Source organism: Vulpes lagopus, chromosome 12, assembly GCF_018345385.1.
Source record: "Vulpes lagopus strain Blue_001 chromosome 12, ASM1834538v1, whole genome shotgun sequence".
NCBI lineage: Eukaryota > Metazoa > Chordata > Mammalia > Carnivora > Canidae > Vulpes > Vulpes lagopus.
The window spans coordinates 10,980,534-11,000,224 of record NC_054835.1 but is presented as its reverse complement, the minus strand read 5'-3'; the positions used below and the strand labels follow the sequence as shown (position 1 = coordinate 11,000,224).

The 19,691-nt window shown below is 61.3% G+C and overlaps 1 protein-coding gene across 1 annotated transcript in view; it reads right to left on the bottom strand.

Moving 5' to 3' along the window:
• The window catches only part of BRD3 (bromodomain containing 3), a 34,707-nt gene extending 17,313 nt beyond the window's left edge, over window positions 1–17,394 (bottom strand). Inside the window, exons 1-5 of the mRNA XM_041724654.1 lie at window positions 17,192–17,394; window positions 3,413–3,737; window positions 2,527–2,664; window positions 1,679–1,826; window positions 656–870 (exon numbers count right to left, since the gene is read on the bottom strand). Of these exons, the coding sequence (XP_041580588.1) occupies window positions 656–870; window positions 1,679–1,826; window positions 2,527–2,664; window positions 3,413–3,625 (714 nt within the window). The 5' untranslated portion in view covers window positions 3,626–3,737; window positions 17,192–17,394. The remainder of the gene's footprint in view (window positions 1–655; window positions 871–1,678; window positions 1,827–2,526; window positions 2,665–3,412; window positions 3,738–17,191) is intronic.
• Window positions 17,395–19,691: the final 2,297 nt, after the last annotated feature.

The following is a 19,691-nucleotide window of genomic DNA, read 5'->3' as shown; positions in this document are numbered from 1 at the left end:
GAGGCAATGGCAGGGGCGTTTTACCTTGGGGGGGCCACTTAACCCCCCTGAGCGCCTGCTTCCGCATGTGTAAGGTGGGGGAAATACTGTCTGCCCCATGGGGCCGCTGCGAGGGGTAAATGGAAGATGACACACATCAATGCCCAGCCGGTGGCCTGCCCTGGCCAGGACGGTCCCTGCCATCAGAGTTCCCAGCCAAACTGGGGAGACGGATGCACTGGAGCTCACGCTAATGGGGCTGCAAGGTGCAGGGTGCAGGTGATGGCTCCTCACTATGCACGTAGGCCTCTGCCCTAACTCCAGGCGGGAGCAGGGGAGCCCCGGACTCCTCCCCCCTACTCTCCCACGCCTCCCCACGGTGACCCATGCACTTCCAAGGCTTCAGGGCCAGAGAAGCTGGGGTTCAGCACAGCCTGCCCTCACCAGCTGTGTGACCTGCACTCCCTGAGCCTCGGTCTCCCCGTCTGCGTCAGGGGCGATGGCCCAACCTCATGGGTGTAGAACCACTCCAATGTCACGTGTACCAAATACCCAGTAAGTAGTCGGTGCCTGGGGACAGGTGGCAGATGTCCCCCCCTCCCCACCCCTGCTCATATCCAGGAACCCAGGCCTGGTGATCAGAGAGTCAGCTGACCTAGTCCCCAGGGACACTCACCTTGACGACAGGCGGTGTGGGAGGGACCACAGGGATGATGGGCGTCGAGGGAGGAGGTGGGGCGGCGGCCGGGGGAACAGGGACCGATGTGATGTTTGCAGTAATGGTTGGCACAGGGGTGGCAGCAATGACAGGCGTCTGGGAGACAGTGGGGGGGACGCTCTGGAAGGGGGTTGCTGGGGAGACAGAGGACACGGCCACCACTTGCTGCGTACCTTGAAGACAAAGGAAGGACTCTGAACACGCCAGGCTCTACCTGCCAGCTAGCTTCCAGACGCTTCCTGGACCATCCTCAGCCAGAGCACACCAGTGCTGGGGAGACCCTCCTTCTGAGACTCCTGGCCCTTCACGGAACAGGCCTCCACAGGCACTCACCCAACAAACGAAAGGCACTCCCTCTGGCCAGAGACCAGCCTGGGAGGAAGAGCCAGGCCTGGGCCTGAGAAACTGGGGGTCAAGTCAGACTCCGCCAATAACCAGCTGAGTTACCAGGGCAGAGCTACTGAGCCACCCACAGTCCCATCTGCAGAGTGGGATGGCTGGTAGTGTTGGGGACCCAACCCAGCCTCTCTTGAGGGCTGGGCCACCAGCCAGCCTCTCCATCAGGGTGCACCTCTGTTCTGTTCCTGTTCCTGGCCCAGGTAAGACGCCCCGCCCCCCGCCCCAGGGCTCCTAATGCTAATCCTGATCCCCACTGCCCTCCTGACAGAGGACTCGGCCCCTCTCCTGTCACGGAGCAGACAACACCTGCTAAAGAGGCAGTGTCCTAGGGGGACAAAGGGATCTCCTGTGCAGACTTTTGGGAGAGGCGGCCTGAGAGCACAGGGACATGGCAGGACCACAGCCTCCCCAGCAGAGCAGACTCCAAGGCAGATATAGATGGTAGCACAACCACCCAGACTGCCCCCACATCACAGAGAGGGACACTGAGCTCAGAGAGGCCAAGGGACCCGCCCGAGAAACGCTGCTATCACGTCCCAGGGGGGTGTCAGGACAGAATGGCAGCACCGTCCACCCCTTTACCTGCACTCTGGGTTCCTGCAGCCGGTTTCCGGCCTTTGCCCTTCGGAGCAGGGGGTAATAATTCAACTTCTTCCTGGGGCATCTGGGCCACTTTCTGCAGAAAAATTTTCTCTAAGGCTTGGGCCATTAGCACTATGTCATCTGTGGGCTGAAGACACAGGGAGAGCCAAGGTCACTTGTTGGGAAAGGGGCCACATGCATGCAAAAGATTTCACTGGTCATGGCTCAAGAAACGTTTATGTAAAACTCTGTTAAAAGATCTGGTAGGGCGGGGGGTGGGGGAGGCAAAAGGAGAGTATCTCATTTGGCACGGCACGTGCAGAAAACAGAACCTCCCGCCCAGTACAACTCAATCCATCTTCACTTTATTACGTCGCTACCACAAATGACAAACCCCCACAAAGTCAGGAGCAGGTGGGCTTTCCCTAATTTACTCTTCTTGCCGAAAACCATCGTGTAGACGGGTTCCATCGGCGCGCAAGGGCCTGGCCACTTTGGGTGGCTGCACGGGGCTGTCAGGGTGTGCATACACACGTGCTGTGGCTCTACACCCATGAGCCCACACTGACCCCATCAGTGTCCCTACACCCGGAGCTCCTAGGTCCAAGGGCACGGAATAATTCCACATGTAAACTACCTTTCCCCCACCAGGCTGCTCCAGGCTTCACTTGTCCCAGGGGTCGTGGGCAGCATGTAGGTCCCCCCGAGCAAGGACTGTGGCCTGAGGGTGACACCCCTCCTCCATCGGAGAGCCGCTACAGAGCCTGGGCACCCCCCCAGGGGCCCCGTGGCCGGCACTCAGGGACTCACGGGGGCATTTTGGGGCTGCGTCCCAGGTACTTTCTTACCTTGTTATAAATGTAACAATTTGTAAACATGGTGTTGAAGTCCTGCATACATTCGCTTGCGCTCCAGTAATAATTATTTTCTAGTCTCTTCTTAATAGTCCCCATATCCATTGGGTTTTTTATGATTTTATGGTAATCCTGGGAAAGAGATTTTCAGAGGCATCATCAGTGCACTCTGCAGTGTCATGTTCGCTGTCCCTGAGGAGGGCGATGGCACACGGAGTATCTTCTCGGGTGTGCTGGGCACCATGGTTGGACCAAAGGCAGTGTCTGGTCAGCTGAGGCCGGGTGCAGGGCCTGGGGTGAGCGCCGGGCCCACTTCAAACCACCACCACACATCTCACCCGACAGATTCTGTCTGGATGGGCGGGGCTCAGAGATGCACAGAACTGGGCAGCCAGGGCAGGCCCAGGACCCACTGGCACTGTGGAGAGGGCACTGAGCCTCCAACTCGACTCCAACCCCAGGGCCTGCCGGTAATCCATGCCGAATTGGGCCCAGGGTTTCCCCTGGAAACACTCAGGGTTTCTCTGGGTCCAAATAAGGAACCCATGAGATGATGGGGCCAGCACCCCTGGAGAGTGGGCTACAACCTGCACTGAACGTCTGATGGTGAGGGGCGGAGGCACGGTTCTACAGGAGGGACACGGGAACAGCAAGGGGACAGCTGCTCCCTTCCCTGCCTGTGAGACTCGGGTTCTCCCCGGCTCCCTGCACACTGCCATGCCCCAGGAACCCCTCTGCTCCTCGGTCACCACGGGCCCTGGGCTGGGCCTGGCTTACCGGCACCGCAGCTGCCTGGGCCCAGGCACAGTTCTTCCAGATGGTGGGGGGGGGAGCGGCCAGAGGGGCAGGGATGCCAGTGTGGGGAGTAGGGGGTACTCACGGGCAGGTTCAGCTTGATTGCATCCACGGGCTGGTAGAAGGGCCAGGCGAACTGGTGTTTCCAGAGCGTCTTTACCACCACGTTCTGCATGTACTGCAGCTGGTTGGTCTTGCGGCCAGGCTTGGCAGGGTTGGAGACCTCCGGCGGGGGCGGGTTCACTGGGCCCGGGGCCGCCGGGATCCCCGCCGGCGCGACCGTCGTCGTGGTGGACATCCTCCGCGGCTCGCTCACTGGCCGTCACAGCAGCGGCTCAGGGAGGCCCTCGCTTCCACTATGCTCCTTTTGGAGGCCTGACATCCCATTTCTGGGCCCAACCAGGCAGCACCTACAGGGCAGAAGGCACAGCATAGACAGGCCGGTCACCAGGGTCCCACCTCGGGGACTCCCGAGCACACCTGAGCAGTCACGGTGAGGCCAGGTCACGGTGCCCACGCCACTCACCCTGCTCAGACCGGCCCTCACCTGCTACCTGCTCTGACTACTGCTGTCAGGCAGGGGCAGGGATGTGGCGTGAACACAGGCTGCCTGGGTGGGCGGGACAGGCAAGGGTGGGAAGGTGGCCGTCCAGGCACACAGCCAGCAGCGGGAGGCGGGGGCCCAGGAGGCGGCCTCTCCTGGCTCACTGCCCACCAACTGCCCGCCTACTGGGGGCTGACTCGGACTGTTCTTGAGCGTGGCAATTTTGGAGGAATGATTCACACGTAGAGAGGGCTCCAGCATCAACCCAACAGAGCCGAGCCAGGCAGGCAGAGCATTCGCAGAATCGCGTGTGGCGTGTGGATCTGGGCCCCTTTGGGGCGAGGTTCTGATGTAACCATGAGAACCAGCGCTGGTTTGTGATGGCAGGCCAGGGTGTGACACGCCCGGCCCCAGGCCAACCATGGGGGCAGGAGAGAGCACATCTCACCCAGCACTCTCTATAAACACAGGGCTGCTGCCGACCTCCCCAGCTTTCGGGAATGCTCACCAAGCTCATGGCTGGGAAGGAAGACGACCAGCGACGCCCTGGAACCAACAGGCCAGTCCCACCATGGGCAGCCTTACTGAAGTTTCCTGGCTGGAAGCTGCTGGCCCACTTTTACTTGTAGGGCCTAGAGCAGATCAGAGGCCGCACGTGGATAGGAGCACTGGGCCCCATCTGTGTGCCCTGTCACACTTCCAGTATTTATGTGTCCTTGTTACAATATTCAGGCAGTTCGGGTTGGAGTGGCAGCCCTATGGCATGAGGGGCCAGACGGGACGGGGGGAGGACAGAGCAGCACAGGTTGGCCCCTGGAATCAGCCACCCTACCCACAACTTGCAAAAGTGGATCCTTAAAACTTTGAGAGTCTCGTGAGGTGGTTAACATCCTGTTGGTAGCTTGCCACCTGCCACGTGGGCGTGTTTACAGCAGAGTAATTGGCACTTGCTACAAACCACTCCAACCAGAGCAAAAAGGGCTCAAGCCGACAGCAGGTGCATGTTGCCCACCAAGACCTGCTCTGCATTCAAGGGACACCCTGGAACCCCCACGAGGTGCCACGCCCACCACCCTGGGGAACCCACAGCTGCTCCCCTCTTTCACACCCTCCTGGGGAGAGCTGGCACCTCTCTCCTGCTTCTCTATCTTGCCAAGCCAGGGGAGGGGCACAGTCAGCACGGTGCCCATGGCCCCAACCAGATGCTCAGCAGGGGGTGGGGATGGGTGGCTGAGCCAACCTGTGCTAATGGCAATAAGGGTAGGTCTTCACCACCAGAAAGACTGGGAGCCTGGAGCAAACCTGAGTTGTCCCTTATGCCCCACTGCCCACCTCCCCCCACCTCCCCCCACCCCCAGCAGGCCAGCAAGTGCAAACTTGGCCCAAACACCACCTCCACCTGCGGGAGCTCCTTCGGTGCACTCAGGAGGTTCCACCACCTGCTCCCTAGGTATCTGGCAGGTGGGTGGGTGCCCAGCACCTAGCACTGCTGCTGCTTCTGCAGGTGCACAGCACAGAAAGCCACAGAAGTTAGGACACAGCCATGGCCTAAAAAATGATCTGGAAGGACATGGGCCAAGGTGCAGCTGGCCTCGTCCAGGCAGGAGGGCACGCAGGCATGCTCACTACAGGGCCATCCTCAGGCTCCCACCCAGACTTGAGGCCTGCCTCAAGGCCTCCCCCCCTCTTCCAGCTCTGAACGCCGCTCCAAACATGTGGCTGAGTGGGAAGCTGGCTCTGGCCACAAACACGGGATCCCGTCCCCTAACCCCGTCTTGAGGTAAGAGCCCAGGGGCAGCACAGTGGCTGCCATGAGCCTGACTTGCAGGACTGTGTCACATGCCAGCCCAACCCAGCCCCCTGCCCCGCCCGTGGCACTGCCAGGGGTCCCAGACCACACTGCTGAAGCTCTGAGCAGAGTGCCTGGTGCTGCTACATGCTCCCTGAGGGCCAGCGGTCACTACAGGCCACAGGAGTTCTTCCGCGGTGGCCCATCATCAGCCCCGGGAGAGTCTGTGTGGTTCAGAGGGGACATGTGCAGAAAGAGCCCAGCGGCATCCAGCACATAGTACCCACAATCTGCGGGGACCCTGCACAGGGATGAGCCCTCCCTCTTTCTGCAAACTGCTGAAACAGACCCCTCCAACACCTGACAATGGCCACAGGGCTTGTGGTGTCCCATCAGAGTGGCAGTGTCCAGCCCTCTGCTTCTCTCAGCTCTCACAGCTCCCAGCAGCCCAGGCCCCAGCTCAACACAGGGGGGACATGGTGGCAGCCAGAGTATAACAGGTTGGTGGGCCCCCTTACAAGCCCTGCGATTGCAGGTGCCAGGATCCACCTCTCAGGAGATCAGCAAGGGGAGAGTCAGAGAGCTTACATTGGACGCCTCCAGAACCTGACCCGAGAGCCGCCTCGGCAAGGGAAGAGGACTCAGAGAAGCCCTCCAAACATAAAGTTGCACAGGACACCCAGCACAACTCCTCTGGGGCAACAGGCAGTAAGTGGCCGCCTCCCTGCAGACGGAGCCCAGGCCTGGGGGTCAGTCACCTCTGCTCAAAGCCCAGCAGGATGGGCTGAGTCTAGGGTGAGCAGAGCCATGGCAGTCTAGACCTGGGCTGCTCAGGTCTAGGGTGAGCAGAGCCATGGTGAAAGCCTGGCCTTGCCTTTCCCCTGGACGCTTCTCCAGACCCGACGGTGACATCACGGACGCTGACAAGCACAGAGGGCTGTCCCTCAGCCTCCCTCATCTGGGAGGGATAAGGGCTGCATTCTGAGACCAGGGAGCAAATGCTGCTTCCAGAGAAGTAAAAATGTAAGCAGATCACCAGCACACCCTCTCACAGGGGCAGCTACGAACAAAGTAAGGGACAAAGTGCAAAACAACATGGGGTTCAAAAGAGAGGTACAGCTGCCGTGCAGTCACGTGACGCCCACCACCTGTGCCCAACACTCAGAGCACCCCATGCTCCTTCGGTGTGCTCAGGAAGTTCCTCTCAGCAATGTGTCCAGCATCCACCCCACGCCTCGCCCTGTGTGATTGCCCCACTACCCTCGGGCCCAGGCCTCACTGCTGCCCTCCTGGGGTGAGGCCGGTGGGAGCAGACGGTGGAGAGAACACCAAGTATGTTGAGTGGTCAGCCACGGCCACAAGCCCTTTACCTCTGCGGATGCTCAGACTCATGTGGCCTGAGGCCAGAGTGACAAAGCTGAGGCTCTTCCACCTGCGGGGATTTCCTGAGGCTGTCCACATGGGCATTTGGGGACATAAGCCACCAGGGGCGGGGGGGAGAGGACCAGGCAGCTAAAGAACGAGATGGCCCTCCCGTTGCCACACCAACACCAAGACCTCTGGCAAGCAGGGCCATGTGGAGGGCGGCAAGGAGCACCCACTGGGTCTGCCACATCAGGGTTCAAAACTCGGCTCCCTCACCAGCTGACCTGTGGCACTGCTGTCACCTACCGAGTGCTCCCAACTCCATGGTCAGACACAGGTGCGTGGCTTCCCACCCACGAGGATGAAGGGACCAGGGGCATCCTGGCCAATGGCAAGGGAGCTGGGGAACACTGGCATGTTGGGCTGGAAGGAGTTATCCTGGTTCCCAAATCACCCGGAGAGGGGACTCAGCACAGGGTCAGAGACCAGAGCCCGAGGGTCTCTGCATACCCATTACCAGGCGCTGTGAGGACACAATGAGGTCACACGTGGGACCGAGAACTGAAACGTGTCTACCTAAGATAACCACCACCCTCCACCTCGCCGCCTCATCCCAGCAGAGCAGGAGCAGCCTCTCAATGCCCCAACTCCACGATGATGGCAGCCAGGCTTGGAGAAGCAGCACGTCTGTCAACGAAGCAGGAAGGCTCTGGCTGCAGACTGCTCTTCCCTGGGGCCTGTGCCTCCAGGTGGGCACTGGCCCCTCTCTGATCCCCCAGGCTTGGCCTCTATGCAGGAGCATGGGGCCCCCAGCCCCGCCCCTTGGCCATGCCAGGCTGGGGAGAAACGCCCAGGCAGTAAACTGCCATGGGGGCCGGCGGGGCCTGCTTCTGCATCTGCTGCCAGGGACCTCCGGCACCTTCTCCTCAAGGGAGTCCCTAGTGGGATATGCCAGGGCCCCCAAATCAGGAGGGAAACAAAGGCAAATTGGGGCCACAGAAGGGTCTGGCCTCACCTCTTGGCCCAATCTATTGTGGCTGGGTGGGGGATGCCAAGATGGGGGTCACGGAGGGAGTGAAGATAAAAGCCCAGCTGGGACCCCATTCCCCGGGTCCCCATCAGCCTATGGCAACACGTACTGGGTACTGGTTGCAAAAGAGAAAACTGAAGCCCAGGGTGCTCAGAGCTCTCACACCAGTGCACAGTCTCTTGGGCAACCAAGCTCCCCTGGACACCCTCACTGTGGCAGGCAACCTGTGAGCCCCAGGGACCCCTGACTTCCCTTCAGCTCCAGCACACACCCCATGCCATGGCCAGAGTCTGATCCTGATCCTGATCATTGCCCCCTCCTCCCGGGAGCCAGGCATGCCTGGATCGAGTCTGCTGGATTTCCGAACCCAGTGAATCCACCGTTCCAGGGTGGTGGGGGGGCGGGGGCAGGATCTCTGACACACACATGCCCACTCCCAGGGCCTGGGATGACATCCCAAATCAAACACAATATGCTGCAAGGAAACATGAATTTTCATCCTAAGGATAAACAAGGATCTGCTGCAGGGTCAGGTTTTGCTGCACAAGAATTAGGGAAAAAAGCTCTGTCCCTAGAGTTTCTGGTGACTGGAGTGGAGCCAAGAGGAGTCACTGGAGTGGCGGCCCTGTGACAAGGAAGGCTGCCTGTCACTATCAGCTTCTACGCCAGCCTGGAACTTTACGATGTCACATGGAGGGGGACAGGCCTGTACTTCTCCATCTCATAGTCCAGGCAATCACAGGTAGGTGAGAGAGCCGGTGGGTGGCACCCCCGGGACTCGGGCACCTGCGCCAATTTGCTAGAAATGCCTGCTATGAAGTGAACGCGAGGGGCGTCTACTTCAACACTATTTGATAACCTTTCGGATACAATGTTAACGCTTTGGGGGTGATAATGGTATTGCAGCTCTAAGTTTTCTAGAGTCATTATCTTGCAGAGACAGGTGCTCAAAGTCTTCTGAATAAGACGCGTCTGGAGCTTGTGTCCCGATAGTGGCCGTGGGGCTTTGCAAATAAGATGGGACAAAGCAGGAGAGGCTGAGCACTCTGGGGGTTGTGGACGGCCTCTATTCCCTCCACTTCTGTCTCCACTGGAAACTCCCACAGCACCAGAAGAGGGCAAACTCCACTTTTCCTTGGGTGTTCAGGCTCCGGCATCCCCCACCCCTTCACAGCAGCTGCCAGCCCTGGGGGACACGACTTTGCTCCCCACTTACCTGGGTGGGAAGAGGACCCCCTCGCACGGGAGGTGCCAAAGAGACCCCAGCACCTCAAGCCTACACGTGCTTGTAAAATCTGTGAGCTGCAAGGTCTGCCCTGCACCCCCCAGCTGTCCCCAGGGGAGGGGGTGCAGGTCTCCTGGGGTAAGCACACAGGAGGAAAAGGTACAGCTCCAGTCCGTGGACCTGAGAGCCCACAGGCCGCCTGATGCCCACTGGCTGGAAACCATTCTTCTAGAGCGTGGGTCTAAAGGTCTGTAAGCACATAATGCAGGAGCAATTAATTTCACCATTAAGGCTCCCCAGGGTCAGGGAGCCTCCAGAATGTGCCTGGGGCTGTCAGGGTGCGGTGCTCTGCACACACCCGCTGACAGACACTTCACTTGGGTTCCCTATTTACTGCAAGGACAGCACCCGCCTTGCACGGGCAGCCCTCCCGGTGGTCACGGAGTGGGGACCCCACTTGAACGCAGCCCCACAGCCAGCAGGGAAGTGGTGCTCCCCCCAGGACAGCCCCAGAAGCCATTGCTGAGCGCCCACTCTGTGTTAGGTGCTGTCGGGCAGGAGGCCGAGGCTCAGAGAAGCTGCCCCGCTTCCCAGGGGACAGCTGCCAAGGCAGGAAGGCAGCACGTGCAAACTGGGTGAAGGTCAAAGTGGAGACAAGCCGCCTTTGACACAAGAGGATCTGAAACTGCCCAGAGCGGAAACTCAGATAAACCACAAAAACCCTCAAACACAAGTGAAAGCCAGAGATCCGGAGTCCTGGCGAGACCCCAAGGAGGGCTTCCCAAGTGGACAGCGGGCAGGGGAGGGCAGGGGACACCGACTGGCCTCCCCACCCTCCAGGACCATTCGCACTCCTCCACTCAGAGGGGCTCTGTGCTGGGCCTTGGCAGGTGGGAACAGGGCCCAGGGTCTGCAGGCTGCAAGATGGGGGCTGGCCTGGAGGCAGCAGGCCAGCTCCTCACCTCTTCCCAAGAGCTTAGACTCAGCCCCTCAAGTCAAGTCCTCAAGGATGGACTTGCCTCCATCCTCCACGGGGATCTAGAATCCTAGATAAAACAGAAATCCACCTACCTGGAGGCTCGTCTAGCCCACAGGAACATCAGGAGAGACCTTATTCGAGGCCTTGGACACATGAGGGGGCTCTCTGTCCAGTGGCCGTGTAGAGACCACTCCAAGCCTGGGCCACAGATGCAGCAGCCCTTCCGCCAGAGCGCTGAGCTGCAGGTGGTACCAGAGGCAGGCAGAGCTGAAGCCCCTGGGCACCTGGGACTGAAGCTGGTAGGGGATGGACCCTCCCTGCGGTGGCTACAGGGCACCTCCAGCCCTGGGGGGATGAGGCTGGAAGGGGGCAGGGGTGGGGGCATTTCCGGGCTGGCTTGGCTCAGAGCAAGGGCCCCTATTTGGACCCAGGGATCCCCAGCTTTCAAGGGAGGGTGGAGGGGCCACAGGAGACAGGATGGGGAGAGGCTGAGCAATTCTGCAAGGGTTGGTGGAGGTTCTCAGGAGGCTCCTAGTGTGGGGGGCATCTGGGGGCCTGAGGGGACACCGTGGCATGCCATAGGAGGATAAGAGGCACCTAGGGACGCTGACACCAAGGGAGGAGGTGGTTGGAGGTAGGAGGGAGTCCCCCAGTCTCGACTGCCGAAGGGGACCAGGGGCAGGGCCTGAGCTCACCTAGGCCCGCCTTGTCCTGCTCAGATCCGCGGTGCCCACCAGCACCAAGGACGGTCTTGTGAATCTCAACCTCCTGAGGTGGGTGCTCACTCTCTCTGCACCAGGGGGTCTCTGTGCTTGTAGGGGGCTCCCTCACTGCCACACTCCAGTCCTGGTCTCCTTGTACCATCCTGGCAGGGCATCAGTAGCTGTCCACCCATCTTCCAAGTAGGGACAAAGGCTCAGAGGCAAAGGGGCAACAGGTCGCCCAGCCAGAAGGAAGCAGAGGCAGACCTCGAACGAGGCCATGTGCCCCACACCAGAACCCCAGCTACCGCCTCTCAGAAGCCTCTTCCCCATCCAGCAGATCCCGAGCTAAGTGGGCCCCAGAGCAGGGCACCTTTGCCCCCAGGCGGCTGGCCAAGCCTCCACAGTACATGCTGACCAGTGGCTGCCCTGGGGCCGGCAGGCCAGATCACAGGAAACTGGATCCGTGAGGCCAGGGTCGACTTCCATGATAGACGGAGCCAACTGCCCGTGGGGCCAGGTGAGGGGACCCCAGGGGAGCAAACGAGCAGGCTGGGCCCACCGCTGCCTCCTGCCCACACTCTGGGCCTGTCACACCCTGCCCAGCCAGGGCCCTGAGCCTGCCTGAAAGGTCTAGGTCACACCTGCCCTCCAGCAGCAAGGGACCCACCCTCTGCTGGCCCAGTCCCATCTAACCTGTGGGCGCTCCACCCGGTGCTATGGGACTGTCACCAGGCCCCAGGTCTGGCCTGCAGGTTGACCCACACTGTTGTCCCCTCACCTACCTGATACCCTGTCATGTCCTCTCGGCTCTGGTGTCATTACTACACCAGAGTACCTCCCACAGTAGCGGTGTTACTACAGCCCCAGTGCTCCCTGGAGTACTTCCCACGGTAGTGGTGTTACTACAGCCCCAGTGCTCCCTGGGAGTGCCTCCCACGGTAGTGGTGTTACTACAGCTCCAGTGCTCCCTGGAGTACTTCCCATGGTAGTGGTGTTACTACGGCCCCAGTGCTCCCTGGAGTACTTCCCACGGTAGTGGTGTTACTACAGCCCATGATCCCTGGAATACTTCCCACGGTAGTGGTGTTACTACGGCCCCAGTGCTCCCTGGGAGTACCTCCCACGGTAGTGGTGTTACTACAGCCCCAGTTCTCCCTGGAGTACCTCCCACGGTAGTGGTGTTACTACAGCCCCAGTTCTCCCTGGAGTACCTCCCACGGTAATGGTGTTATTACAGCCCGTGATCCCTGGGAGTACTACCCACAGTGCTGGTGTTACTACGGTCTCAGTGCTCCATGGGAGTACGTCCCAAGGTAATGGTGTTACTACAGCCCCAGTGCTCCCTGGGAGTGCCTCCCACGGTAGTGGTGTTACTACAGCCCCAGTGCTCCCTGGAGTACCTCCCACGGTAGTGGTGTTACTACAGCCCCAGTGCTCCCTGGAGTACCTCCCACGGTAGTGGTGTTACTACAGCCCCAGTTCTCCCTGGAGTACCTCCCATGGTAATGGTGTTATTACAGCCCGTGATCCCTGGGAGTACTACCCACAGTGCTGGTGTTACTACGGTCTCAGTGCTCCATGGGAGTACGTCCCAAGGTAATGGTGTTACTACAGCCCCAGTGCTCCCTGGGAGTGCCTCCCACGGTAGTGGTGTTACTACAGCCCCAGTGCTCCCTGGAGTACCTCCCACGGTAGTGGTGTTACTACAGCCCCAGTGCTCCCTGGAATACCTCCCACGGTAGTGGTGTTACTACAGCCCCAGTTCTCCCTGGAGTACCTCCCATGGTAATGGTGTTATTACAGCCCGTGATCCCTGGGAGTACTACCCACAGTGCTTGTGTTACTACGGTCTCAGTGCTCCATGGGAGTACGTCCCAAGGTAATGGTGTTACTACAGCCCCAGTGTTCACTGATGTTACTACTCACAGTGGTGATGTTACCTCAGCCCAAGTACTTGCATGTAAACCAAGCTACTCTTGCAGGCTCTCCTCCCCATTGCTCCTTCTCCCCCTTTGGACCACCCTGTAGGGGCGGGACTCTGTCACCATAGGGGACAGTCACGTGGTCACCTGTGTCTCTAACCCCAGACCCACAATCAGCTGGGCCAGGGCAGCAGGGAGGCAGCTGAGACAGTGGAACACAGAAGGGTGCCTGCCTTATCTGAGTCCACAGCCAGCGAAGCCCAAAGTCTTAACGCCCAGCCCCTGGCTCAGGGCTGGCACCATGAATACGCAGTCAATGTTAGGGGTAGGCACACAAGCCAATGGCAATAAGCTGGGGGGGCACCCCCTTCTTGAAGCCCATACCACTCCAACTGTCCCTTACGCCCACACCGCACCCCTGGAACTCTCTCTGGTCACAGTCATTGCACAGGGAAGGCATCCCCTCAGCTTAGTCACAGAACTGAAACGGCTCCTCTTCTTTCTGGTAGGCCTTACAAGGGTGCAGATGTACAGAACTGAGAACATGGTCCTGCCTGCGGGCAGCGGCCACCACTGACAGAAGCCAACAGGTGAGGACATTCCCACCTCCAAGTCCCGGGGTTCCAGGTACCTGGGACCTCGATGGGGCCCCCAGAGCCCCAGCTCCTATGATATGGTGCCCCCACTCCAGCCACCAAGCCCAACTTTAACCACACACAGAGAAAATGGATTAGGGACACTTGAACTGTCACTGCACTCCAGGTGACATATTTCAAGGAGATGGAAAAGTACTTCCAAACACCTCATTAACTCTGGACGAGGTCCCCCGGAACTTCCAGGGCCTGTGGCAAGCAGGAGGAGGCTTCCTCCAAAACGCAGCTTTTAGCTGGCTCTCACTGGAGATCATAAAGGCCCTAAAAAGGAGGTCAATTGAGAGCAGACTCTCTTCTAGAATACTTAAAAGCTGGAGAAAGAAATAAACACACACCTATAGCACTGAAGCAGCAGGGCTGAAAGCCTCTGGCCGCACACAGGTCCCCATTACCACTACTGTAAACATACATCCAGGAGCCAGACTTCAAATGTAAACCACCAAAGCGTGAATGATCCCGAAACATGACACTTTAAGAGCCCCCAAGCTTCTCGAATGGCAGGAGCACAAGTACCCAGAGTGGGGGGGCGGGGGTGTGCAAGCACCAAAGGCTTCCTGGACACACCAGCCACCACCTGGGCACCTAGACAGTGACCAGTAGCCCCGGTCCAAACACACCAGGCAGCCCACTGTGACGTGGACACCTATCGGTCTCTTCTGCTCAAACAAAGGGCAAAGCCCCACGTGGGATGGAAGGAGTGCTCCCAAGATGCAAATTCCTGGGGCACCCCAAGTTCCCAAAGGTAAGAATACGGCAAGCAGGGTGCTGCTTTCCACCGTAATTCTTTAAAATTTCCTTGTGGGGCAGCCCAGGTGGCTCAGCGGTTTAGCACCACCTTCAGCCCAAGGCATGATCCTGGAGACCCAGGATCGAGTCCCACATCGGGCTTCTGGCATGGAGCCTGCTTCTCCCTCAGCCTGAGCCCCTGTCTCTCTCTCTCTCTCTCTCTGTGTGTCTCGTGAACAAATAAAATCTGTAAAAAAATAAATAAATATAATAAAATTTCCTTGCGAAACAAATGCTTCAACTGGCCACTGGCCTGCTGATGCAAGGTATACAGGGCTTGCCTTTGGGGTCCCGCTGGTTATAGTTCAAAGATCAGTTAGGAAAGAAAGGAGGAACAGGCTACCTACCCATCCACACTACTGAGCCAGGCCCCTGAACTGCCTCCCCATCAACTATCTGCAGAGCAGCTTCAGGCGCGTCTCCAGCAGCGGGGACTTGGTGGGCTCTGGGTCCGGGCAGGCCCCCACTCCTGGCTCGACCCCAGCTTCCTGTGGGCCCACCAAGGGAACGCTGCTCTCCCGAGGAGGACAGGGCCGCCACTGGTGGACAGAAGGCCAGACGGACACCGTGGCCACGCATGGAACAGGGTCCTGTTAGTCTTGTGCCAACCACTCCACTCCGGGGGCTGGGGGCCAACACTCCCCAAGGAAAGCTCCACCACCTAGAACCAGGAAGTGGCTGTGCACCTCACCACTAGCTGGGCACAGGGCTCTGGTGGCTGGCGACTTGCCAGGCTGCAGGAAGAGGGCACAGGAAGGAGCCTTTGGCTGCAGCAGCGCCAGGCTGGGCGGTACACGGTGCAAGGCCCCCGGCCCCCACCCCCCCTCTCCGCTTTCACTTTCTGCCCAACACTGCCCGAGAGTCAAAGGCGGGAGCAGAGTGTTTACAAATCCCCTCCTTTATTCAAAGCTCACTTCTAAAGCACGCGTGAACTCCTTTACTCTACTTCCTAAATACAAAATAAAAATCCCAACGGTGCCAAATGTCCACTCCCCCACCCCCCAGAAAAAGCATCTTAAACCCCTCCTCCCTGGATGTCCCCAAAGCAGGGCTGGGACTGGATCTAGGCCTCTGCGGAGCTGCTGGGAGGCAGCTTCCAGATGCCCAGGGGCAGAGGCATGCCCCTCCCCCCCAGGTCACCAGAAAAGTCAGAAATGCCCCTCACCTCCAGGTGTCACCTCCTGCCCAGAGGGCGGGCATTGTAACGCCCTGCGTGTGCCCTATCTTTCCTGATCTGCAACCACCAGCACACACCAAAGGCCTCCACACGAGAAAGGGCAAACACAGAGCTTTATTTGCAAACGGGAGGCCACAATCAGGGCCGCTGCGCAGGGCCCGGGGAAGGAGGGAAGAGGTCTCTAACTCCTGAGGACCGACCCCTTGTACAGATGCAGCCCTTTCCTTGTCCACTTTAAAGCCGAAACTGCTCCCCCCAAAAAACACCAGGCCGCTTTGTGTAGGCTTGAGGATCTCCTGGGGCCACTCCATGGACCCAGGAAAAGCAGCTCCATCTTGAAGGAAAGACTTAAAGAAGACAGCCAACAGGACTCCCTTGTCCCTCTCACTGGGGTGGGGGACCGTGAAGATGAGCCTCTGGGATCCCTTTCCTTGGTTTCCTTCTGATGCACAACAGCCACCCCACACCCACCGGCTAACTTTGCAGTCCACAACCAAGTTAACGCCCGGGGCGGGGGGTGGGGGGGGAGTAAGACACACTAGTTCTGCACGCCTGGGCGGAGAGCTTCCAGCCAACGTGAAGGGTCGCAGGACACTGAGGGGCTGGCCCAGCACAGGAACTCCCAGGGGAGCCCCCCCAGCTCCATCCTGTGTCCAAGATTGTCCCCGGGCTCCCTAGGCCCCCGGGGAAAGGAGGCCGCCCAAGGCCTCCACGCTAGCCCTGCCCCCAGGAGCAACCGGTGCAGAGAGCTCCCCGGCCCACCGCTGTACTCGCGGGGGAGCCCACTTGGGCCACGGAGACGTTCGAGGTTGCGTGGCGGGCATCCCTCCCGGCGGGCTGGTGCCACGGTCAGGCCGGTGCCACCCCGGGTGGGACAGAGGGGAAGCACCCCGCTCCTCCCGCTCCCAGCCACCCTCGCCCGGATTGAGCGCTTTTCAGGCTGATTTCAAAACGGGAACTGGGTCTCCTCCGGGCCTGGCGGCAACGACCCAGCGAGTCCAAGGGGCTCCAAGTCAGCGCCGGGCCCCCAACTCTGGGAGGAGGCTGCCCCGCGCCGCTCCGAGTCGGGCCCGGGCCTGGTCTCGCCCCCCGCCCTGGCGGCGGCGCCGGGCCCCCAGCGCGAGCCCCGAGGGGCCCGCAGACAGGGCGGGCTCCGGGAGAGTGGCGCCGGGGCGCACGGCGGGCCTGGGACGCCGCCGCGCACCGTCCCCCTCCGCGTCCTCCCTCGGTCCCCCCTCCGAAAGATGGCGGGCAGAGGAAAGGGGGGAAAAAATCCCTTCCGCGAGGGAGGGCGCGGGAGGCCGGGCTGGCGCGGGGCGCGCGGGCCGTGCCAACTCCGGGCTGCGCGCCCCAGCTGCGGCGACGCCCCCAGCCCGGGGCGCGGGCGGCCGGGAGGGCGCGGGCGAGGGCGAAGGGGAGGGAGCCCGCGCCGAGGGCGAAGGGGAGGGAGCCCGCGCCGCCGCCGCCGCCGCCGCCGCCGCCGCCGCCGCCGCCGCGACCCCGGGCGGCCGCCGCGCTTTGTTGCATCGTGGCCGCGCACAAAGGCGGCGGCGGCCCGGGCGCCCGACTCCCGGGACGCGCCGGCGGCCCGCGCGGGGCGCACGGGGCCGCGCTCCCCGGCCCGCCCGGCCCGCCGCCGCCCGCGCCGCCCGCCGCCCCGCGCGCGCAAGGAAGCAAGAGAAAGGCGTACTTGGCCTCGGCGGCTCCGACGGCCGTCCCTCCCGGCCCGCGCGGCCGGCTCCTCTTTGGCTCGCCGGCCCCGGCAGCATAATAGACGCGCCGGAGCCGAGCAGGGCTCATGCGCTGCGCCGCGGCGCCTGGCGGGAGTCGTAGTCCGCGGCCGGGCCCGCGCCAGGGCCGCCCAGGGGAGGCCGCGGCGCGCGGACTACATGTCCCGGCCCCGCCGGCGCCGCGCCCCGCCCCGCGCGCCCCCGCCCGCTGCCCGCCCCGCCGACCCGGCCGCGAGCGGGCCCGGCCCGGGGGGCGCGCGGGGCGGGGCGGGGCGGGGACCCCCGGCGGCCGCCCCCAGCCCGGGGCCCCCGCCGCCCGCCCTCGGTCCGCGCCGCCCGCCCTCCCGCGCGGGGGCCGGGGAGGAACTTGCTGCTACGGGCGAATTTCCTGGTGCCCGCGAGAGGCGCGGAAAAGGCAGGAGCGCGGCCGCCGCCCGCCGCCCGCGACTCCCGCCCGGGGACCCCGGAGCCGGCGCCCTCGCGCCCCGGCCGCGCACCGTTGGGGCGGCGCGCACCTGCCGAGCCCCGTGTTTGTAAACAAACCGCGCGCCTAATTAGCCCGGCGGGGGCGCGCGCGGAGGGCGGGGCGGGGCGTCGGCGCGCGCGCAGGGGCGGCCCCGCCCGGGGAGGAGCCGCGCTCGGCCGCGCCCCCCTCGAGCTGCCCACCTCCGCCGGGGCGCGGGGCGCGGGGCGCGGGGCGCGGGGCCGAGCCGCGGGGCTAGCGACTAGCGGGGGATGTGCCTAACGCCTGCGCCCGCGCCCGCGCCCGCGCCCGCCAGCCCCACTTTCCCCGTCTGCCCAGTGGGGGGCAGGAATAGCATCCTGAGATTCCAGGAGGGGGCCGTGGCCCTTCGGTACGTGGAAAGCCTCAGGCTCAGCCCGTGGGCTCGTGGCGGGTCTTGTTTTGGATGTTCAGTCCTCAGGTGTACACATAAGTACACCTTCATCCGGCCGTCACGTCAGAGGGACGCACGTTGAGTAGGTCGGTCCCCCATAAAAACGTCTAAAACAAAGCAAGTCTTCCCCTGTGCTGGCTGTACCTGCCAGGTGGAGGAAGGTCGAGGCTCCTTGCGTGGGCTGGCCCCATCCCAAGCTGCCGGGGTCACCGGGTTTACTTCAGGGTGACCAGGAGTTCTAGGGCCGGAAATGCTCCCGTCTTAGTAATATTAAAGTGAGGGCCGGCTCCTGGGGCCCACTGAGCCACTGTGTCTGCCCTCCCAGGCTCACAGGTGAGGGAGCTGAGTCTCTGGGAGGAGCGGGTGACCTGCCCCGGGTCACTGAGTTAGTAAATACAGGAGCTGAGATGCAAACGCCCCCGGGCCTGGGAAGCAGTCTGCAGGACCCCCACCCTCCCAGCTGTCCCTTTACTGGGAGCCCAGGACCTCTTACACACCCCAGGCAAGACTCCAGAGCAGGTGCTGGTGCGCGGAAGACCTTGCCTTTCTAGTTTACAAAATGAGAGAAGGTCAAGGAGTGGATGATGAGAACCTTCAGGTTGACACCTCACACCCAGGGTTCTGGAGCACCCATCCTGAAGCCCTGGTTTGGTACCTTGGGTTTACAGACTCCTGTGTGAGTCACCCCCAAGGCTATGTTCTCCTTTCCTGCCATCTGGGTCTCATCCTCTAGGGCACTCATCATCAGGATGATCCCACCTCACCCCTCAGGCCAAAGCAAGGAGCCTCTCCCCTTGGTCTTGGCCTTCCAGAGTCTGGCTGGAGTCCACAGAGGCTATCCCTGACCAGCCAGGCTGTCAAGGCTGTCGACCAAATGCCCAGGACCCTGATGAGCCTCCTTGGGCCTTCTGCGGACCTAAGGAGGATGCCCAGCAGGAATACAGCAGGAACTCAGCCCTCCCTGGGGACCTTGGCTTAAATGGAAGGACCCAAGTCCCCACCTTTCCCTCCATCGTGCCCAGTGGCCCTGCTTGCCAACTCGTGTTGCCCAGGTGGCTCAGTGAGGTAGCCAGACTTCCGTGAGTCTGGAAGTCTCTGGGAAGCAGAATCTGCAAGAAGAAAGTGACAGTGACTGGCATTTGGGCATCTCAGCCACTGGCTAACTATCTGGCAGGCCTAGTGCCGGGACTCCTCCCTAGGGCCTCTTGAGAGGCAGGTCTGCCTTGGGAAGAAACTCAGGGTGGCCCCGATGACTGTCTCCCCACCAGCCCAGGCTCCTGGAGTTTCATCACCACTGAGGTTGGGCCTCTGGGGACTATTGAGTGCCCAGAATGGAGTCACTTAATCTCCCCAAGACTGGTTTCCTCATCTGTCAAAGGAGTACAAAAATAGGACCTGAGCCTCCTGCCATGGGAGGGGAAAAGTGTGGTACCCTCCCTTGGTTGTGGCTTACCTCTTTGTCTCCATCTCTTACTTACAGGGCCTGTCTGTTGGCTGTCCTCGATCCACTGTGGCAGCTCCATAAGAGCAGGGCTCCATGAGGGGTCTGGCATGAATGAATGAA